The following is a 14,092-nucleotide window of genomic DNA, read 5'->3' as shown; positions in this document are numbered from 1 at the left end:
CTGCAATTGACGAGGAATGTCTGATTCATGAGGTTGAAATAAATAGTTATTTACATGATACCTCCCCATTTCACCACAAAAACCTAAATAAGCTGGGGCCTGTATCACGAAGCAAGATCAACCTTTCCTGGGTTACCCAGACCTATCCTGGGTTGAGTAACCCTAACAATGGAAATCAGGCTAATCGGTATCACGACGCTGGATATCAGCTCGGTAACTCAACCCAGGGTTGCTTTATCAAGAGCCGTGAACGGGCACGCAGCGGACCAATCACAATCGTGAGATAAGCGCAGCGTCACTGAGCGTCCTCACAGAGCGCCGTATGTGAGGGGGAAAAAAAAGTATTTCTCGTGAGGATCAGAGATTAATTCTGCTAAAATATGAGAAGGAGAAAAGCAATATTAGAGAAAAGGCCAACACCGTGGCAACGCATAACAGGATGAATAATGTTTAGTTTTAGTTTAGATTAGTTTATTTGCACATAATGTTAAAAACAGACAGTGTAACATTTACAAGATTAAAAAAAGAAAAGTGCCGGAGAGGTTAGAAGCCACTAAAAGCTTATCAAAGAAATTCCCCTGTCAAAACATCAATGAAATCATATAATAGAGAAGGAAAAAAAACGGGTCAGGAAAGAAGAAATAGAGGAGGAGAGAGGGAAAAATCAAGACAAAACAAGGTAAAAAATAAAATGATGTGTAGTTTAAATTAAAATTAACTTTATGTTAGGTATTTATGTTAAACATTACCACTGTTTTTACCCACACACCCTACATGTGGTCATAATAGCCAAGATTTTCTGCTTGTTTTGTTTTTGTTTAAACTCAGGGGTGTGTCCAGGGTTAGGGGAGGCTCTGCCCAGCCCTGAGATCTGATGGTCCATGTTAGAAGCCAACCCCAAATCTTAAATTATTGGCTGGTCAATTTTTGGTTAAGTTCAGATACACAACAAGCTGGCACATGGAAGTGATTTAATGCATCACACTACATTTGATTTTTAGTCTTCAAAGAAAGAAAATGTTGTATAAAGCTGTTTTGTAATCTGAATACTATTTGACTATCATGGAGAGTGCTACTCAGCTTATGAAACCAGTGTTCTGTGACTCAGGAAGGAGCGGTCCTTAAATAACCCTGATGACATCATGGTGATGTCATAAGTCTTATCTTGGCTTGAGCTTGGAGACTATAAATTTATAAAAGCCTGTGGGACAAACTGGAGGTGTGGAGCTTGTCTTATACAAGGGACTTAAAGATCAGATATCTCAGCCTCTACTGCTTTTACTGTTTTTTAAATCTGTCTTCTCTGTGATGCCATGAACCTGATTCTAATAATGTGTGATCCTGATGAGTCACCTGGTCATGAGAAGGTGTGTTTGTAATATAAAGCCTCTTTCACACATAGCTCCCAGTAAATTACTGGGTGGGATTTTCACTATTCACACATGCACTACATTCAGGAACATTTCAGTCTTGCACCTTAAACACCTTAGAGGCTGGGAAATAAAGCCAGTGCAGAAGTGCCAAAACTGGGGCGTCGGTGGCTTAGTGGCCACCCGGGCTGTTGCCACAGCAGCCCGGGTTCAAGTCCAGCCTGTGGCCCTCTGCTGCATACAACCTGGTTTTGGTCTACTAATTTCCACATTCGTGACAACTATACAGGGGGTGATTTTTTTAATAACGCATCTGTTTACATTTTATTAAGGCCCAAACTTAAGCATATTCAAAAGTGGGGCTGCTTAATTGACAGACTTTCTGCAAGGCGTCGTTACTGGTTGCTGCAGTATGCGAGTCAGATCCATTCCTTGCTCCTCCACAGCTTCATCCTCTTGTCCAAATACAGTCACTTCAGGCTCCAGAAACCAAGATTGCAACGGCCAAAATACCGAACTTGATGCTGCCAAACGGCAGTCCACAAACCCATTCCATGCTTTTCACACATGCCATGGTAATGCTGGAAAAGACGGAGCAAGGTACGGTCCAGCAGATGGTGGTAATGCAACACTTATGGATGCCAACAGCCATAAAACTCACCAGAAAGAGGAGAAGATGGGGCGAGGCTGGATAAACATGTATGTGGTGGAAGATGTCTGTTATTATGTTCAAGAACATGGCAGATGAGGAGCTGTTTTTCTGTGGTGCAAAAAGGAGCTTGTTTGCAAACAGAACTTGTATTGATTGTTCACTATCAGATCACCAGCAAAAGTATTTGTGTCAATGCTAAACCATTAACAAGTCACAAATTCAAATACATCATCACCAGAGTCTTGTGATTGGGGTGCACACTTCACATCAAAGTCTCTTTTGTCAGATGGAGGTAACCCTTTAAATGCTTGTCTCTGCAACGTTGCAGCTTCCATTCACAACACAGGCGAATCAGCATTTTCCCTGAAATGTTACTGCGGCTGCGTTCAGAATTGCATACTTTTTACTTTTACTGCAGCTGTCCTTTTAAAGTACTTACTTTTGCATTCAGTATGCACACAGTCGAGACATACTACTTTATCATATTTGCACTATGACCTTTCACCGTCTTGCTCATATAGGCTACCCTTGAAGATAAAATAAGACGCCATTTGTCCAGCTGGCCAGAGACCTAGAGAGCTCTGCTGTTGACACCCTGCAATATATATAGTTAAGTTTGAAGTCATAACACCATACGTTTTAGATTCTAACATATCCACAACGGTAAAATTACAAATGCATTTCTCTGTTATTGATATTTTAATTTTTGGTTGTCAGTATGCTTTATGATTATTTAGTTCACTTAAACAATGAATGTTCCTATTATTACTATTAGTCTGGTCATCAGCCACTTGAATTCTTTAAAGATATTTTTTAGGGCATTTTTTGCCTTTAATTGACAGGACAGTGAAGTGTGAAGGGGGGAGAGAGAGAGGGAGAGACATGCAGCAAAGGGCCATAGGCTGGACTCTCAAACCTGGGCTGCTGTGGCAACATCCTTGTACATGGGGCGCCTGCTCAAAGCCACCGACGCCCCAGCCACTTGAATTCTTTGTCATATATCATTGCGGCTTCTTCAAAGTGATGTATCTTTCGCTGCAGAGGATTGTGGGTCAGAATAACCAGAAAAGCATGCTGGTTTGCATACTGCAAAATGCAACCAGATGCAGTAGAACATCCTGGTATTTTTGGCATAATGTATTTGACATATTACAAACTGGGATATACTCATAATGTTTTTCTGGTATGCTAAACAGTATGATAGTATGGGTGTTGGAATGCACAGCAGGCCTCGAGGTGGGAAACTGGCAGTTCAGATTTCCCATTTTTACACATGATCCAATGCAGGAAATGTTCCGAAACATTTCAGGGATTAAACTGCATGTGTGAATGAAGCTTAAGGCTGCTTGGTCCACTCCTTTCTGTGGCATTCATTTGGACTTTTCACTTCCCTTATCATTTACTCTCACGGGCCTTCTACTGCGTGTGTGTGTGTACAGTAGTAGCTCAGATGAATAATCATTATCATTATCACATGCGACACATTTTCCAGTTATAAACAATGTGGGTATTAACATTTAAAAGGTCACACTTGCACCTCACGCCACTGCTAGACAGATGAAATACGCATGAAGGTTTGACTGAAGTTTTATTACATAATGCTGCTACTGTAAAAACAAAGAAGCATTAGATGAAAAGCAACACAGATGGTTTACAAAAGGACACTTGTACCTCGAAGGGGCGCTCACATGAATATGAAGATTTAGTGAAGTGGGATATTTACAGCTCTCATTAAGTTAAATAACACAATTTTAAAATTCAAGTCACACTGAATGTAAAGAAGAATAAAGTGCTTTCATGCATTCCTATTTACATTTCACTACCGACACTGTTACACTGAACTGACACACAGAATAGCAGAAGACTATAAAGCTTTAAATAACACTTTGATAGTCACAGCGAGGCTTAATTTGGATAGGCAAAAGGCAAAGCGTTACAAGGCCTTACATATGATTAAACCAATTAAGGCTTGAACAGACTTTATAGTAAATAAAATTCAAAGTGATGCATCACAGATTTACAGTTTGCAGGTAACAAAAACAAACACTGCAGTGTAGTTGTACGTATTGAGAGACAAGCAGTCTTGTTAAGAAGTGTCCCGACAGTTCATGGATTAGGGTTAGTGGTTATTTTGGCTAATTGTGTGCTGTGCGGGGTTTTGGGTTAAGGGTTAACGGGGCTTGATTGGAGGTTATTCTTGGTTTCCGTACGCACGGAACTAAAGCTACTTGTTTGCAGAGGGAGATGAAGGTGCTTTTAAGAGACAGGGTGGATTAGCTCTGAGCCCAAGTAAATTAAGATCAGCAGGATCACCAACAATGACGATAGCAGACATTAGTCAGGTAGGCCAGGCTGAAAGACGCCTCTCTCATTCACAGATTTCCTCCTTTAGATACTTAGTGTTTAAATGGTTGTTAATAGCCAGAACACCAAGCACTAGTTTCACAGCAGTAAACTGGCCTACACCTCCATGAAACCAGAGACTGTAATGCTACACAGTACAGAAGTTATGTTTCGTTACAGATCATTTTCACAGTGTCGATCTTCATATCTGTAGGTTATGATAACATTGTATTCACCAGAATAATTGTTTAGATCTGGGCACATGGTAGCATCACTAAGTTGGAGTCCGATGGGGCAAGAAACTCATGATAGCACCTTTAATTGCACATCACTTGCAACCGCTATCTGCCCTGTCTCAAGGTCTGATTCACAATACACTTATGATATTATAGCGCAAACACGCCAATAACGATGCTATTTCTTGGCAGAACAGTGCGGGGTGTGTTTCACCCTTTGCGGATGATTTTTCATTTTTTTTTATGGGTACAATGTCACCGATATAGATAAGACTGTTGGTCAAACCTATGAAAGAAAGACCCCAGCTGTAATAAACCATCAATATACCGTTACTATTAAGCAGCTGAGATCAGATGATACATCAAGGACCAACCCTGTCTCCTTGAAATGTATTACTGATTTGGAACAGCAATTTTTTGGAGGGAGAACAGTTGTCCTGCATGGATTATGTTTTCTAATAACATAATGAAAAAATGTTAGTTTACTCATGCGGAAAAAATGTAATAATAATAATAATAATACAAAGATTTCATTTTTTATCACAATGCATTGGCGAAACAATTTAGTACTCTACAAGAGTAATTTCTAGAAGACAGGGTTGCAAGGACTGACATCAAAGGCTTATTTTGGGCCCCAGTTGTGTCACTGATGCAACAAAGGACCTGGCTAACTTGCCAGCCCTTAATGATAAACGCGTCGGTAGATTGGAGGTGTGCTGTTAGCCGTAGCTGTGAGGACTGCGAGGGTTAATGGGGGAGGAGTCTTCCCTCCCGCTCTGTCCAATCAGCTGGTAGAGACGGTGGCTGAGGTTCTGCACCTGGCAGGTGCCCAGGACACACCCCACCCTCATCAGATGGACGTTGCCCCTCCCGCTGCCACCGTTGGCGTGACGACGACCCCGTGACCCACGCTGCCAGGCCGGCGCTTCCCATTGAAAACTGTCTCTTTGGTCAAGCAATGGGTCGGACAGCCTCAGCGGGGGCTCTTTGTGCAGCAGGGTCCTCCAGATGATATGTCTGTCTCCCTCCGTGATGTGGTTGTCAACGGCAACAGGGAGATGAGACGCAGTAGGCATGATGGCGGTGTTAGAAGACTTTGGGTATTTAGAGGTTCTGGGTAAATTCAACCTGAGAAACAAAGAAACAGAGAGAGAAGAATATTTAGATACAACGCAGAGGCAATACAACACACACACATTCACAGATGATGCAGGGCAGTCATGCGCGTGTCGTCTGCTTGGATTTCTGAATGAAACTGAATCGCTGCGACAAGATGAAATGCCACACAGGAAGTCAGGCTTGTGCCACAGGAATGTCTAATTTACTCAACCTGGGGTCTCTCCTTTTTTTTCAAGGAGTGAAACACAGAAGGAGTAGATTGAAAGAGAAAGTGAGAAGGAAAGATAGAAGGAGAGATAGACAGAGGGTGGTGAACAGGTGAGAGTCTGCTTGTGTAGCTCACTTATCCAGCCATGCTATCTCTGTATCTGATTTCACTGATAGTCTTACTGTGTGTGCGTGATCTTTGACTTCATGTCTATTTGGGGAAACATACAATATCTACAGAAAGATGGTGGTGTCACCCAATACAGTATATTTATAACACTTCAAAATAGTTGAAATAATACATTTTCATGAATATTTGATTTATGAATATCTGACTTTGTAGTTCTACGTGAAAATTCACAAACTGTGAAACAACATCATGGTCTGAAAAACCCTGTTTTCCATATTAAAACTGAAATCAGTTTTTTTTCCCCTCACAGCTCCACACGGCTCCATGCTGACTCTGAAAGGTTGGCAGACCATCACAAAGAGACGGGGCTTAGCAAATGGTCATTTGATGGGATACAAAATCCACAGTCTTCTTTCTGAGCAAAAATGGATTCCAAAGTTTATCTGAAGTTAATCTGAGGCATCGACAGTCTGAGCTAGACCATTCAAGGGAATATCTTCTAAAGTTACAGTCTTTTTAGTATAAAATTCTCCCCTACTGTTTTGGTTCACTGCCATCACTCGTAATGTTTTCAGCTTCAGTAGGCAGCTCTTTTCAGCAAAAAAAAGCTCTTACAATCCTCTGTGCACTTCCTGCCCAGCACCAAATGTCAGTCAGACACCCTTAGTGACTATCTGGTGAACATAGTGGAGCATTAAGAAGCTAAAGAGCCAGGTATTTCCATCAGGAGATGGTGGAGACCAAAAACAGAGCTAAAACAAGACTGAATATTGGACTTGCAGTTACCAGATGGCCAGGGACACAACTCCAAATTAATGATAATGTTGCTCCATAACTGCTGCATGTGTCAATAAGCAACTGTTTGCTGCAAGTTCAACTTAAAGGTGATACAAAGTATTGATTCTTCATCCATGGTCACCACAGTAGGCACAGACAGATTCTCTCTTCTGGCTGAGCACAACAGCAAACAAGCACATCTCCTAAAAGATTAAAGTGTTCATTTAAACACTTGAGACAGCTAAGTACTGCTTACTCATCTTCACCTGCAAAACAGTTAAAGAGTGACAAGCTGTTTCTCATACATGTCTCTTAGTCAATCATTGAAATTTTAGACCAACAGATCACTAAAATATATACACATATGTGTTTATAGTTAATCAACAACAGTATCTGAGCTGACAAAACAGGAGCGAGAAACAGAGGAAGCAAGCAAGGAAGTGTCAGCCACACAGCACAATGTACATGTTGGTAAGAGGCTCCTACAACAGCACTCTCCTTGAGTATGTTTGAAGTACTTTCTTTCTCACCTCCCAGATGTCTAGTCTTGCTTTTTTTCTTACATTTTTTACCTTATCATTCATGCCTCACTCTTTCTCAGACATTCAGGAGTTCAGCCACCAAAGAGAGCCAGTCTGTTTGGCCATGTGAGCAGTCAGAAATTACACAATACTTAGTATAGATCATGTAAAGTAGCACAGGACAAAGAGCACTTGGTGCTGTACAGCTTTCCCTCAGTGTAGGATTGTTAAACAAGCTCAGAACAATAAGGCAGTAATCTGTTCACTTGTGCCCTTTTCCACTGCTGACAGAAATAAGTGGTTGAATTAAGACATTAGAGTTTGGGGCATACCTAAGGACATATGTAACCAGCTCTTGTGTAAAAAACAACTTACCAATACAGTGTACTGTAAGTGATCTACTTATATGTAGTGAATTCAACATCTAGTCCCAAACTGTTTCCATATGCATCATAAAAGTCTCAAAAGGCACTGAATTTAGTTTCTTCTTCAAAAAAGGTTGCTTTTTAATATTTATATCATTAGAAGTTATTGTTATACCACTGGGAAGTGCTGAAAAATGTTTTCTAAAATAATAAACTGCAATCTAAGTGGAATTGAAAAGGTCTTATAAGAAGCTAAAGTTAAATTGTTGAACTACGCAGGAACCCAGTCAGATTAAGGCAGCTTTTAGGGAGATCTACTTAATATTTGTTTTGGTAATGTCAAAGGGTTTATTTGAAGATTAAAGGAGCAGTATGCAACATTCAGAGCATACCTATGATTCAGAGTCTGGGGCAGGATTTTATGCACACGGTGCTCAACACAAAGGTGAGCATGTTGTGTAGACTTCAAATGGATTGTGGCAGCAGCTGTACATGTCTCCAATAAACAGTGCTAACAATTGCAACAATGCTGACAAAGCTAACAGTGTGAACCTGGGGGAAACACTCACAGGGACTTACATGCACTAAAATGCATGTGCAGCCAGACCATCTATTACAACGCTGGACAGAGAAGCTCGGCTTACAGCACATAGAAGGAGTGTGACTTCATACTCTGCTCAGGACACCATTACTCTGCTATATCTTTACATAGTTTGCGGGGATATTAATTCTCTGACTGTGGATGGACACATTTTGTCTGTATATTTGTGTGTCTGCACACACACGTTCACACGTGCTGGCCATTCATGAGGTGAGAAACAAAGAATAAAAGGAGAGGGATCAGATGGAGCGAGATAATGTTTGTGTTTGTTTGGTGTGAAAAATTGGGCCAGAATAGCATATTATCTTTGTCCTGTAACAAACCGTGACTGGTATTCTGATCACTCTTCTGGCCGTACACCTTGGGCCAACACACTGCCAACACACACACACACACACACACACACACACACACACACACACACATTCTCATTCATTCATTCACCCACTCCCTGACCAGCTCTCTGTTGTGTTATAAAAGTGACTGGAAGCCTGTGAGATTGCCCAACTCTATTAGCTTTGACTTGTTTTTAATGAATGCTCAGTTGTGGAAGTTCAGGACAAAAGTCACACATACACACACACACACACACACATATACATGCACATGCACACATTAGTGGGCACACACGTGCAAGTGGCATGTGACTGCCTGGCACCGAACAAGGCTCAGCAATATAAAAACGTCCTCACATATAATGTACGCTCTACGTGTGCATGCTCATGTGCACTTTTCCACTGTTTTTTTCTCTCTTCCACAAACACAGAAATACACACATTCATGGTTTAAAGGCCACCTGCAGTGAGGTTTAAAACACAGTTGTCTCTGGAGGGAAAGGCACTCGGCGCCAAAGTGACTCCCAATACAAGGAAATGTAGGCCACCAAACTGCCTGCCAGTGTGACACAAACAATACAGGTAGAAATACCTGCACCAATGTACAGCAATGACAGCTTGCTCCGAAGTTGTCGAATACCAGCACTTGGGCAGTGACTCCTGGCGTCAGTCACCAACGAAAAAAGCCATCCTTTCATGTTGGCATCATACGTGGCTAGTCGCCATTATTGTGGAATGGCTTTAGGGGGAAACACGGTGGGTAAATAACATAAGTTAAGAGAGAGAAAGTCCGACAAAGGGGGATGGGAGGGGCGGTGGATAGATCCAGCAACTACCCACTTTCACCCAAGAGGCCAAGGAGGTTTTTAGCTTCCAGGTTTACTTCCACAGTATGCAGCCCACTGTATATGCACAGTGGTATTTCTCCTGCTGGCTCCACCCACAACTTCCAGCTTAGCTCGTTGACTTAACGATGTAAAGTATAGCTGAGGCAGGTGGGAATATCATAAGTTTTACAGTTATTTGCGCATAAACCAAAGTATTATACAAAATTGAGCATAGCATTAGTTCAAGCAGGACATGATGTCAAGCTCAGCTCAGGTCCCAGCTACATCAGCTGATATCAAACACCCCAGTCAACTGATGGAGCGGCTGATTGATGGAAGGCAGTCCGCTGATAGATCACATGATTCCTTTCTATGCAGCCAACTGGCAAATCTCATTCAGGGTGCCCTATTTAAATTGTCAATCTGCTTTGCAATCCACCTCCACCCCAGCTCCTCCTTTTCATGCTGTGTCTGACTTGTTGAAGAGGCTTTCTGTGTAGGCCCGAGGAAAGGCGGAGAGGCCCCAGAACAGAGCCATAACACCAAATATAATACTGCAATGGAAATAAAGTTTTCTTTGACTGAAGTGGTCCTGACTGAACTACACTCATTAAAAAGTCAGAGTATCTCCAAATTTTCCTTTAGAAATCCTGAAGTCATGCGATAGCTGTTGGAATATTTCACTCAAAAGCAAAACCTCAACCTCATTGTGGTTTTAGATGAGAAGTCAGGGGATTCCCAAATTAGGATTCATGTCTGTGCAAAGTTTTGTGTCATTTCATGTAATTGTCCTTGAGATATTTTAGTCTTAACCAAAGGGGATAACCGACCGGCAGGCCAACATTGCTAGCTAGCATGTTTTGAGGTTAGACAATTGTCCCAACACTGCATGATTATAGTTGTATAAGTTGAGGTGAACACACACATTTGTTTATGTACTTTTCTGTCAGCACGTTTTTATCATGACCTCTCTCTCCCACTTTGTCCCTCTTGTGTGTGTGTGTGTGTGTGTGTGTGTGTGTGTGTGTGTATTGTATGATGGTCCACGTAGTGAACCTGTGGAGAGTCTGAGAGCAAAAGGAGCTTCTCCAACATTCCTGCCAAGTTAGAGCCCAGCATGAGGTTCTTCACAGAGGAACTGAACACACACACTTTCCTGTCGTAACTCCTCAAAACTACTCTGTGCACAGAAAACTTTTTGTCCCTGTCAGATCCCCACTGTTTCACTAACAGTTATTGTTCCCGGGTCTGCTCATTATTTTCTCCTCCTCTTTTTTTCTCTCTCTGGCTTTTTTAAATTAAAACAGGCTCCTTTCATTTTTCTTTCTCTGTCCTTTTATTTTCCGAGGCATTTCGTAAAGTGCCAGCATCAGTATTATGTTACATCCATCAGTGCGGGATCACACTGAGATCCTGTCTCCTCTTTCTCTTCAGCCAGGAACTTTTTTTGTCGACATCTTCTGCGCTCCAGCCCACTAAAACCTTTTACAGAGCTCTTTTTACTTTTGCCAGAATAAATGCAACTTAAAACTTACCATCAGGTAGTCGACTTGAGAAAAAAAATGTGAGCATAAAAGTTGAGAAAAGTAATACTGTGTAACCTGTATGCAGAGATGAATGCTTAGTGTTAAATAAAATAACAGCTTGTTGTCATTCCAATGCTTTATCAGTATATAAAAGAAACTCTTGATCTTTCTTTTCCTTCCATTATGCATGTATCTAACTTGACCTGATATTAACAGGCATGCTAGTAAGAGCTTGGCTACTGGATAATAAACTGGAGATGCATGGGTCTGCATGTGACACTCATTCAAAAACCTATCTGCTGTGCCTGCAGCATTGGGTCACAAGAACATGCACAACTATCACAACCTACAAATCTGCTGTCTGCAGAGTGGGTTGTTGTGTTTTACTCAGACTGCGGCTTGTTTCCTTCTTGGCCCCTCAGTATGTTCATGTATACTTGCCCCGAATCCCACTAAATCACCGTCTCACCTCCTGTGGCTGAGAGGAATTGCCTCATTCGACTGTTGGACCGTTTTCTCACATTAATGACTGCCAGAAGGCCAGACACAGACCTTTAATGTTCTCCAACTAATGATTAGTTTTATAGTTGATTAACCTGTTCATTATTATCTTGAACAGCCAATTGATGATTTAGTCTAAACATATTGCCCATTACAAGTTCCCATAGCCCGAGGTGTCTTGTTTTGTTCAACCAAAAGTCAAAAACTCAAAGATATTCAATTACAATGACATAAAAGACTGAAATAAAATTGTTTGCATTGTTCATGTCAGCTGACTAATTGAATGATACCTAATTGTTTCAGTATTGAGCACTAAAGGCTTTTTTTATGTTGTTTAGTTTTTCTTACTCAGAGTTAAAAGTGTTCGGAGTATTGAGTTCAGACTGTAAAGGTAGACAAACATGATCTGGGGCTAAATCAGTGGCCTAAGGTAGTCATGATGGGTCCCAGTGCACGTTACTATGACGAGCCCTAGTGCCAGATTTTGTGTCTAAACTAGCAGTCTGTAAAGGCTGATGCACACCTTGAAGACCTTTTGTGGACAGGTGTGTAGGAGCATAGAGTCCAGACAAAAAGAAAAAAGGTACTTGCACACTGTCCTTTAAATTGCAAAGTAGTTCATAAAGTACTTCGCAAGTTATAGAACAGTGTGCAAGCACCTTGTGTCTAAACTAGCAACCATATATCCTAGCACCTTGTCACATGATCAAATAAAGACTTTACATTACAGCATCAACATATATATTACCCAGCAGTCATCTTTGTATCATCTGATATGACAAAATATCAAAGGAAATAAGAAATGATTTGTTTAATTGAGTTGTATTTTTGAGGAGGCAATCTGAATCACTCTCAAGGGGCCCATCCTTCTCCAACTCTTTGGGACCGCCAACCATCTGTATTGGGATGGGCTAAATTATATATATATATATATATATATATATGTAATATAATTATATGTAATGATAATATCTATTAAAGTTCTAACATTGCCTTACAGTTTGTTTAATTAAGAGCAAAAATATAATCTAGGGCTTGTTGTACAGTATTGATATGAATGTTGTACCAATGATGAACAAAACAAAAGTACATGCTTTTTTATACAAGCTATATAAATATTGTAAAAACTTTTCAATTAAATGACGCATTTTTTATTTTCTTTGATATTTTAGATATCAGATATGCAGCGATGATTGCTGGATAATATGTATGTTGACATTGTCTAATGTCAAGTCTCTATTTGTGTCAAGACAATACATGCATGATAGTGTGCACTGGGGCCCACCGACACTGCAAATATCACAATATTTTTGACCAAATACCTCAATAACAAAATTGCAAGGTTGGCTATTGGTGATTTCATAAAACATGTACACAGTTAGTTTTTTGATAATAGTAATGTGGATGTATGACTAGGTGGGTAAAAGCAAATAATAGAACAGTCTGATAAGTTCAGAAATTTAAATCACTTTTTATGCAGCCTTTAATTACAGTATCTAAAATCTAAGGCACTATCTAGTCTAATATCAATAGCCCAAGCAGTAATAATACAGTTTTTTTCTGAGAATATTTTTCCTCCCTACAATCTGACCCAGTCGTTGCATGGAATAATGCTGACTAATGATAAAAGCATTTAAGTTTATTTTCTGTTTCACTGTGGAAACTGACCTCGCACTTAATAGCCTATAGACATGACTCCCTGGATCATACTTCGCCAAACTGAGCAACATCACACCTTTAACTTATATTTCTCGTTTTCCACCTTCGACTAAAACATCATTGATGCTTCAGAGTGTAAGTGCTGAGTAAGGCAGTGGTACCTCTGTCTGTGAGTGAGGCTCTGCAGAGTCAGAGCCCGGCACTGGATCTCCAGGGGCAGGAGGCCGAGCAGCAGGCACAGGCACGCCGACAGAAGCGCACACATAGCGGCGCAGCGGAAACGCACTATCCGGTGGGAGGCGGAGCTCCGAAAAATAAAATATTATACTTTTTATGCAAAGAAAGTCCAGTGAAAACTTTGTCGCAGTTCGAACTTTTAGTAATCTCTAAGAGGTTAAGTGTCCCGTATGGATGAGTGACCTTGACATCAGTCTTGCATGCTGCATCCTCTCTGCACACGGACCTTCTCGCTTTTAATAAAAAAAAAAAAAAAGAAATAAGCAGGAAAACGACGTGAAGCACCGGAGCTCACTGAGGCTCACATCGGGAGCAACTGAACTCCTGAGCTCTCTCATTTATAAAGCCTGATTGAGGGAGGAGGAGGAGGAGGAGGGAGGAGGAGGAGGAGGAAGGCTTATTGTGTGTCCTTCTCAACAAGGACTTAACAACCTTATACCTCTAATGAACCAGAGAACTCCAGCTTTCTCATATAATCTTGATTACAGAGGTAAAGTGCATTCAGCCATAGGCCTGCCTATTTATTGTTTGTTTAATGTGAGGTCAAGGTGACCTTACAGATGTCCTTATAGATTTGGTTAGTGGATCCTGTGTCTTTTTACACAGTGAGAATCTATTTGTGGTCAGATTGACCCACTTAGAAATGAACTGCTGAACCCATCTTTAACACACAGAGGTCATAAAAA

At 40.9% G+C, this 14,092-nt stretch overlaps 1 protein-coding gene across 1 annotated transcript; it reads right to left on the bottom strand.

Annotated features, from left to right (window-relative positions):
- Positions 1 to 3,687: 3,687 nt before the first annotated feature.
- adm2b (adrenomedullin 2b) lies at positions 3,688 to 13,626 on the bottom strand. The gene is made up of 2 exons (XM_049575369.1): positions 13,331 to 13,626; positions 3,688 to 5,729 (listed from the first exon to the last, which is right to left on the bottom strand). The coding sequence occupies exons 1-2, from the start codon at positions 13,432 to 13,434 to the stop codon at positions 5,321 to 5,323; spliced, it is 513 nt and encodes a 170-aa protein (XP_049431326.1). The 5' UTR covers positions 13,435 to 13,626; the 3' UTR covers positions 3,688 to 5,320.
- Between the last annotated feature and the right edge of the window lie 466 nt (positions 13,627 to 14,092).

The sequence above is a fragment of the Epinephelus fuscoguttatus genome, linkage group LG4 (assembly GCF_011397635.1).
Source record: "Epinephelus fuscoguttatus linkage group LG4, E.fuscoguttatus.final_Chr_v1".
NCBI lineage: Eukaryota > Metazoa > Chordata > Actinopteri > Perciformes > Serranidae > Epinephelus > Epinephelus fuscoguttatus.
Note: the sequence above shows the minus strand (reverse complement) of the source record. Positions and strands in the feature narration are given on the sequence as shown.

What these genes read in the sequence shown, in the direction of transcription:
- adm2b (XM_049575369.1), bottom strand. Translation starts at nt 13,434, where the DNA reads ATGTGTGCGCTTCTGTCGGCGTGCCTGTGCCTGCTGCTCGGCCTCCTG. An exon ending in AGCCTCACTCACAGACAGAG is followed by an intron (nt 5,730 to 13,330) that starts GTACCACTGCCT and finishes TTTGTTTCTCAG; the next exon opens with GTTGAATTTACCCAGAACCT.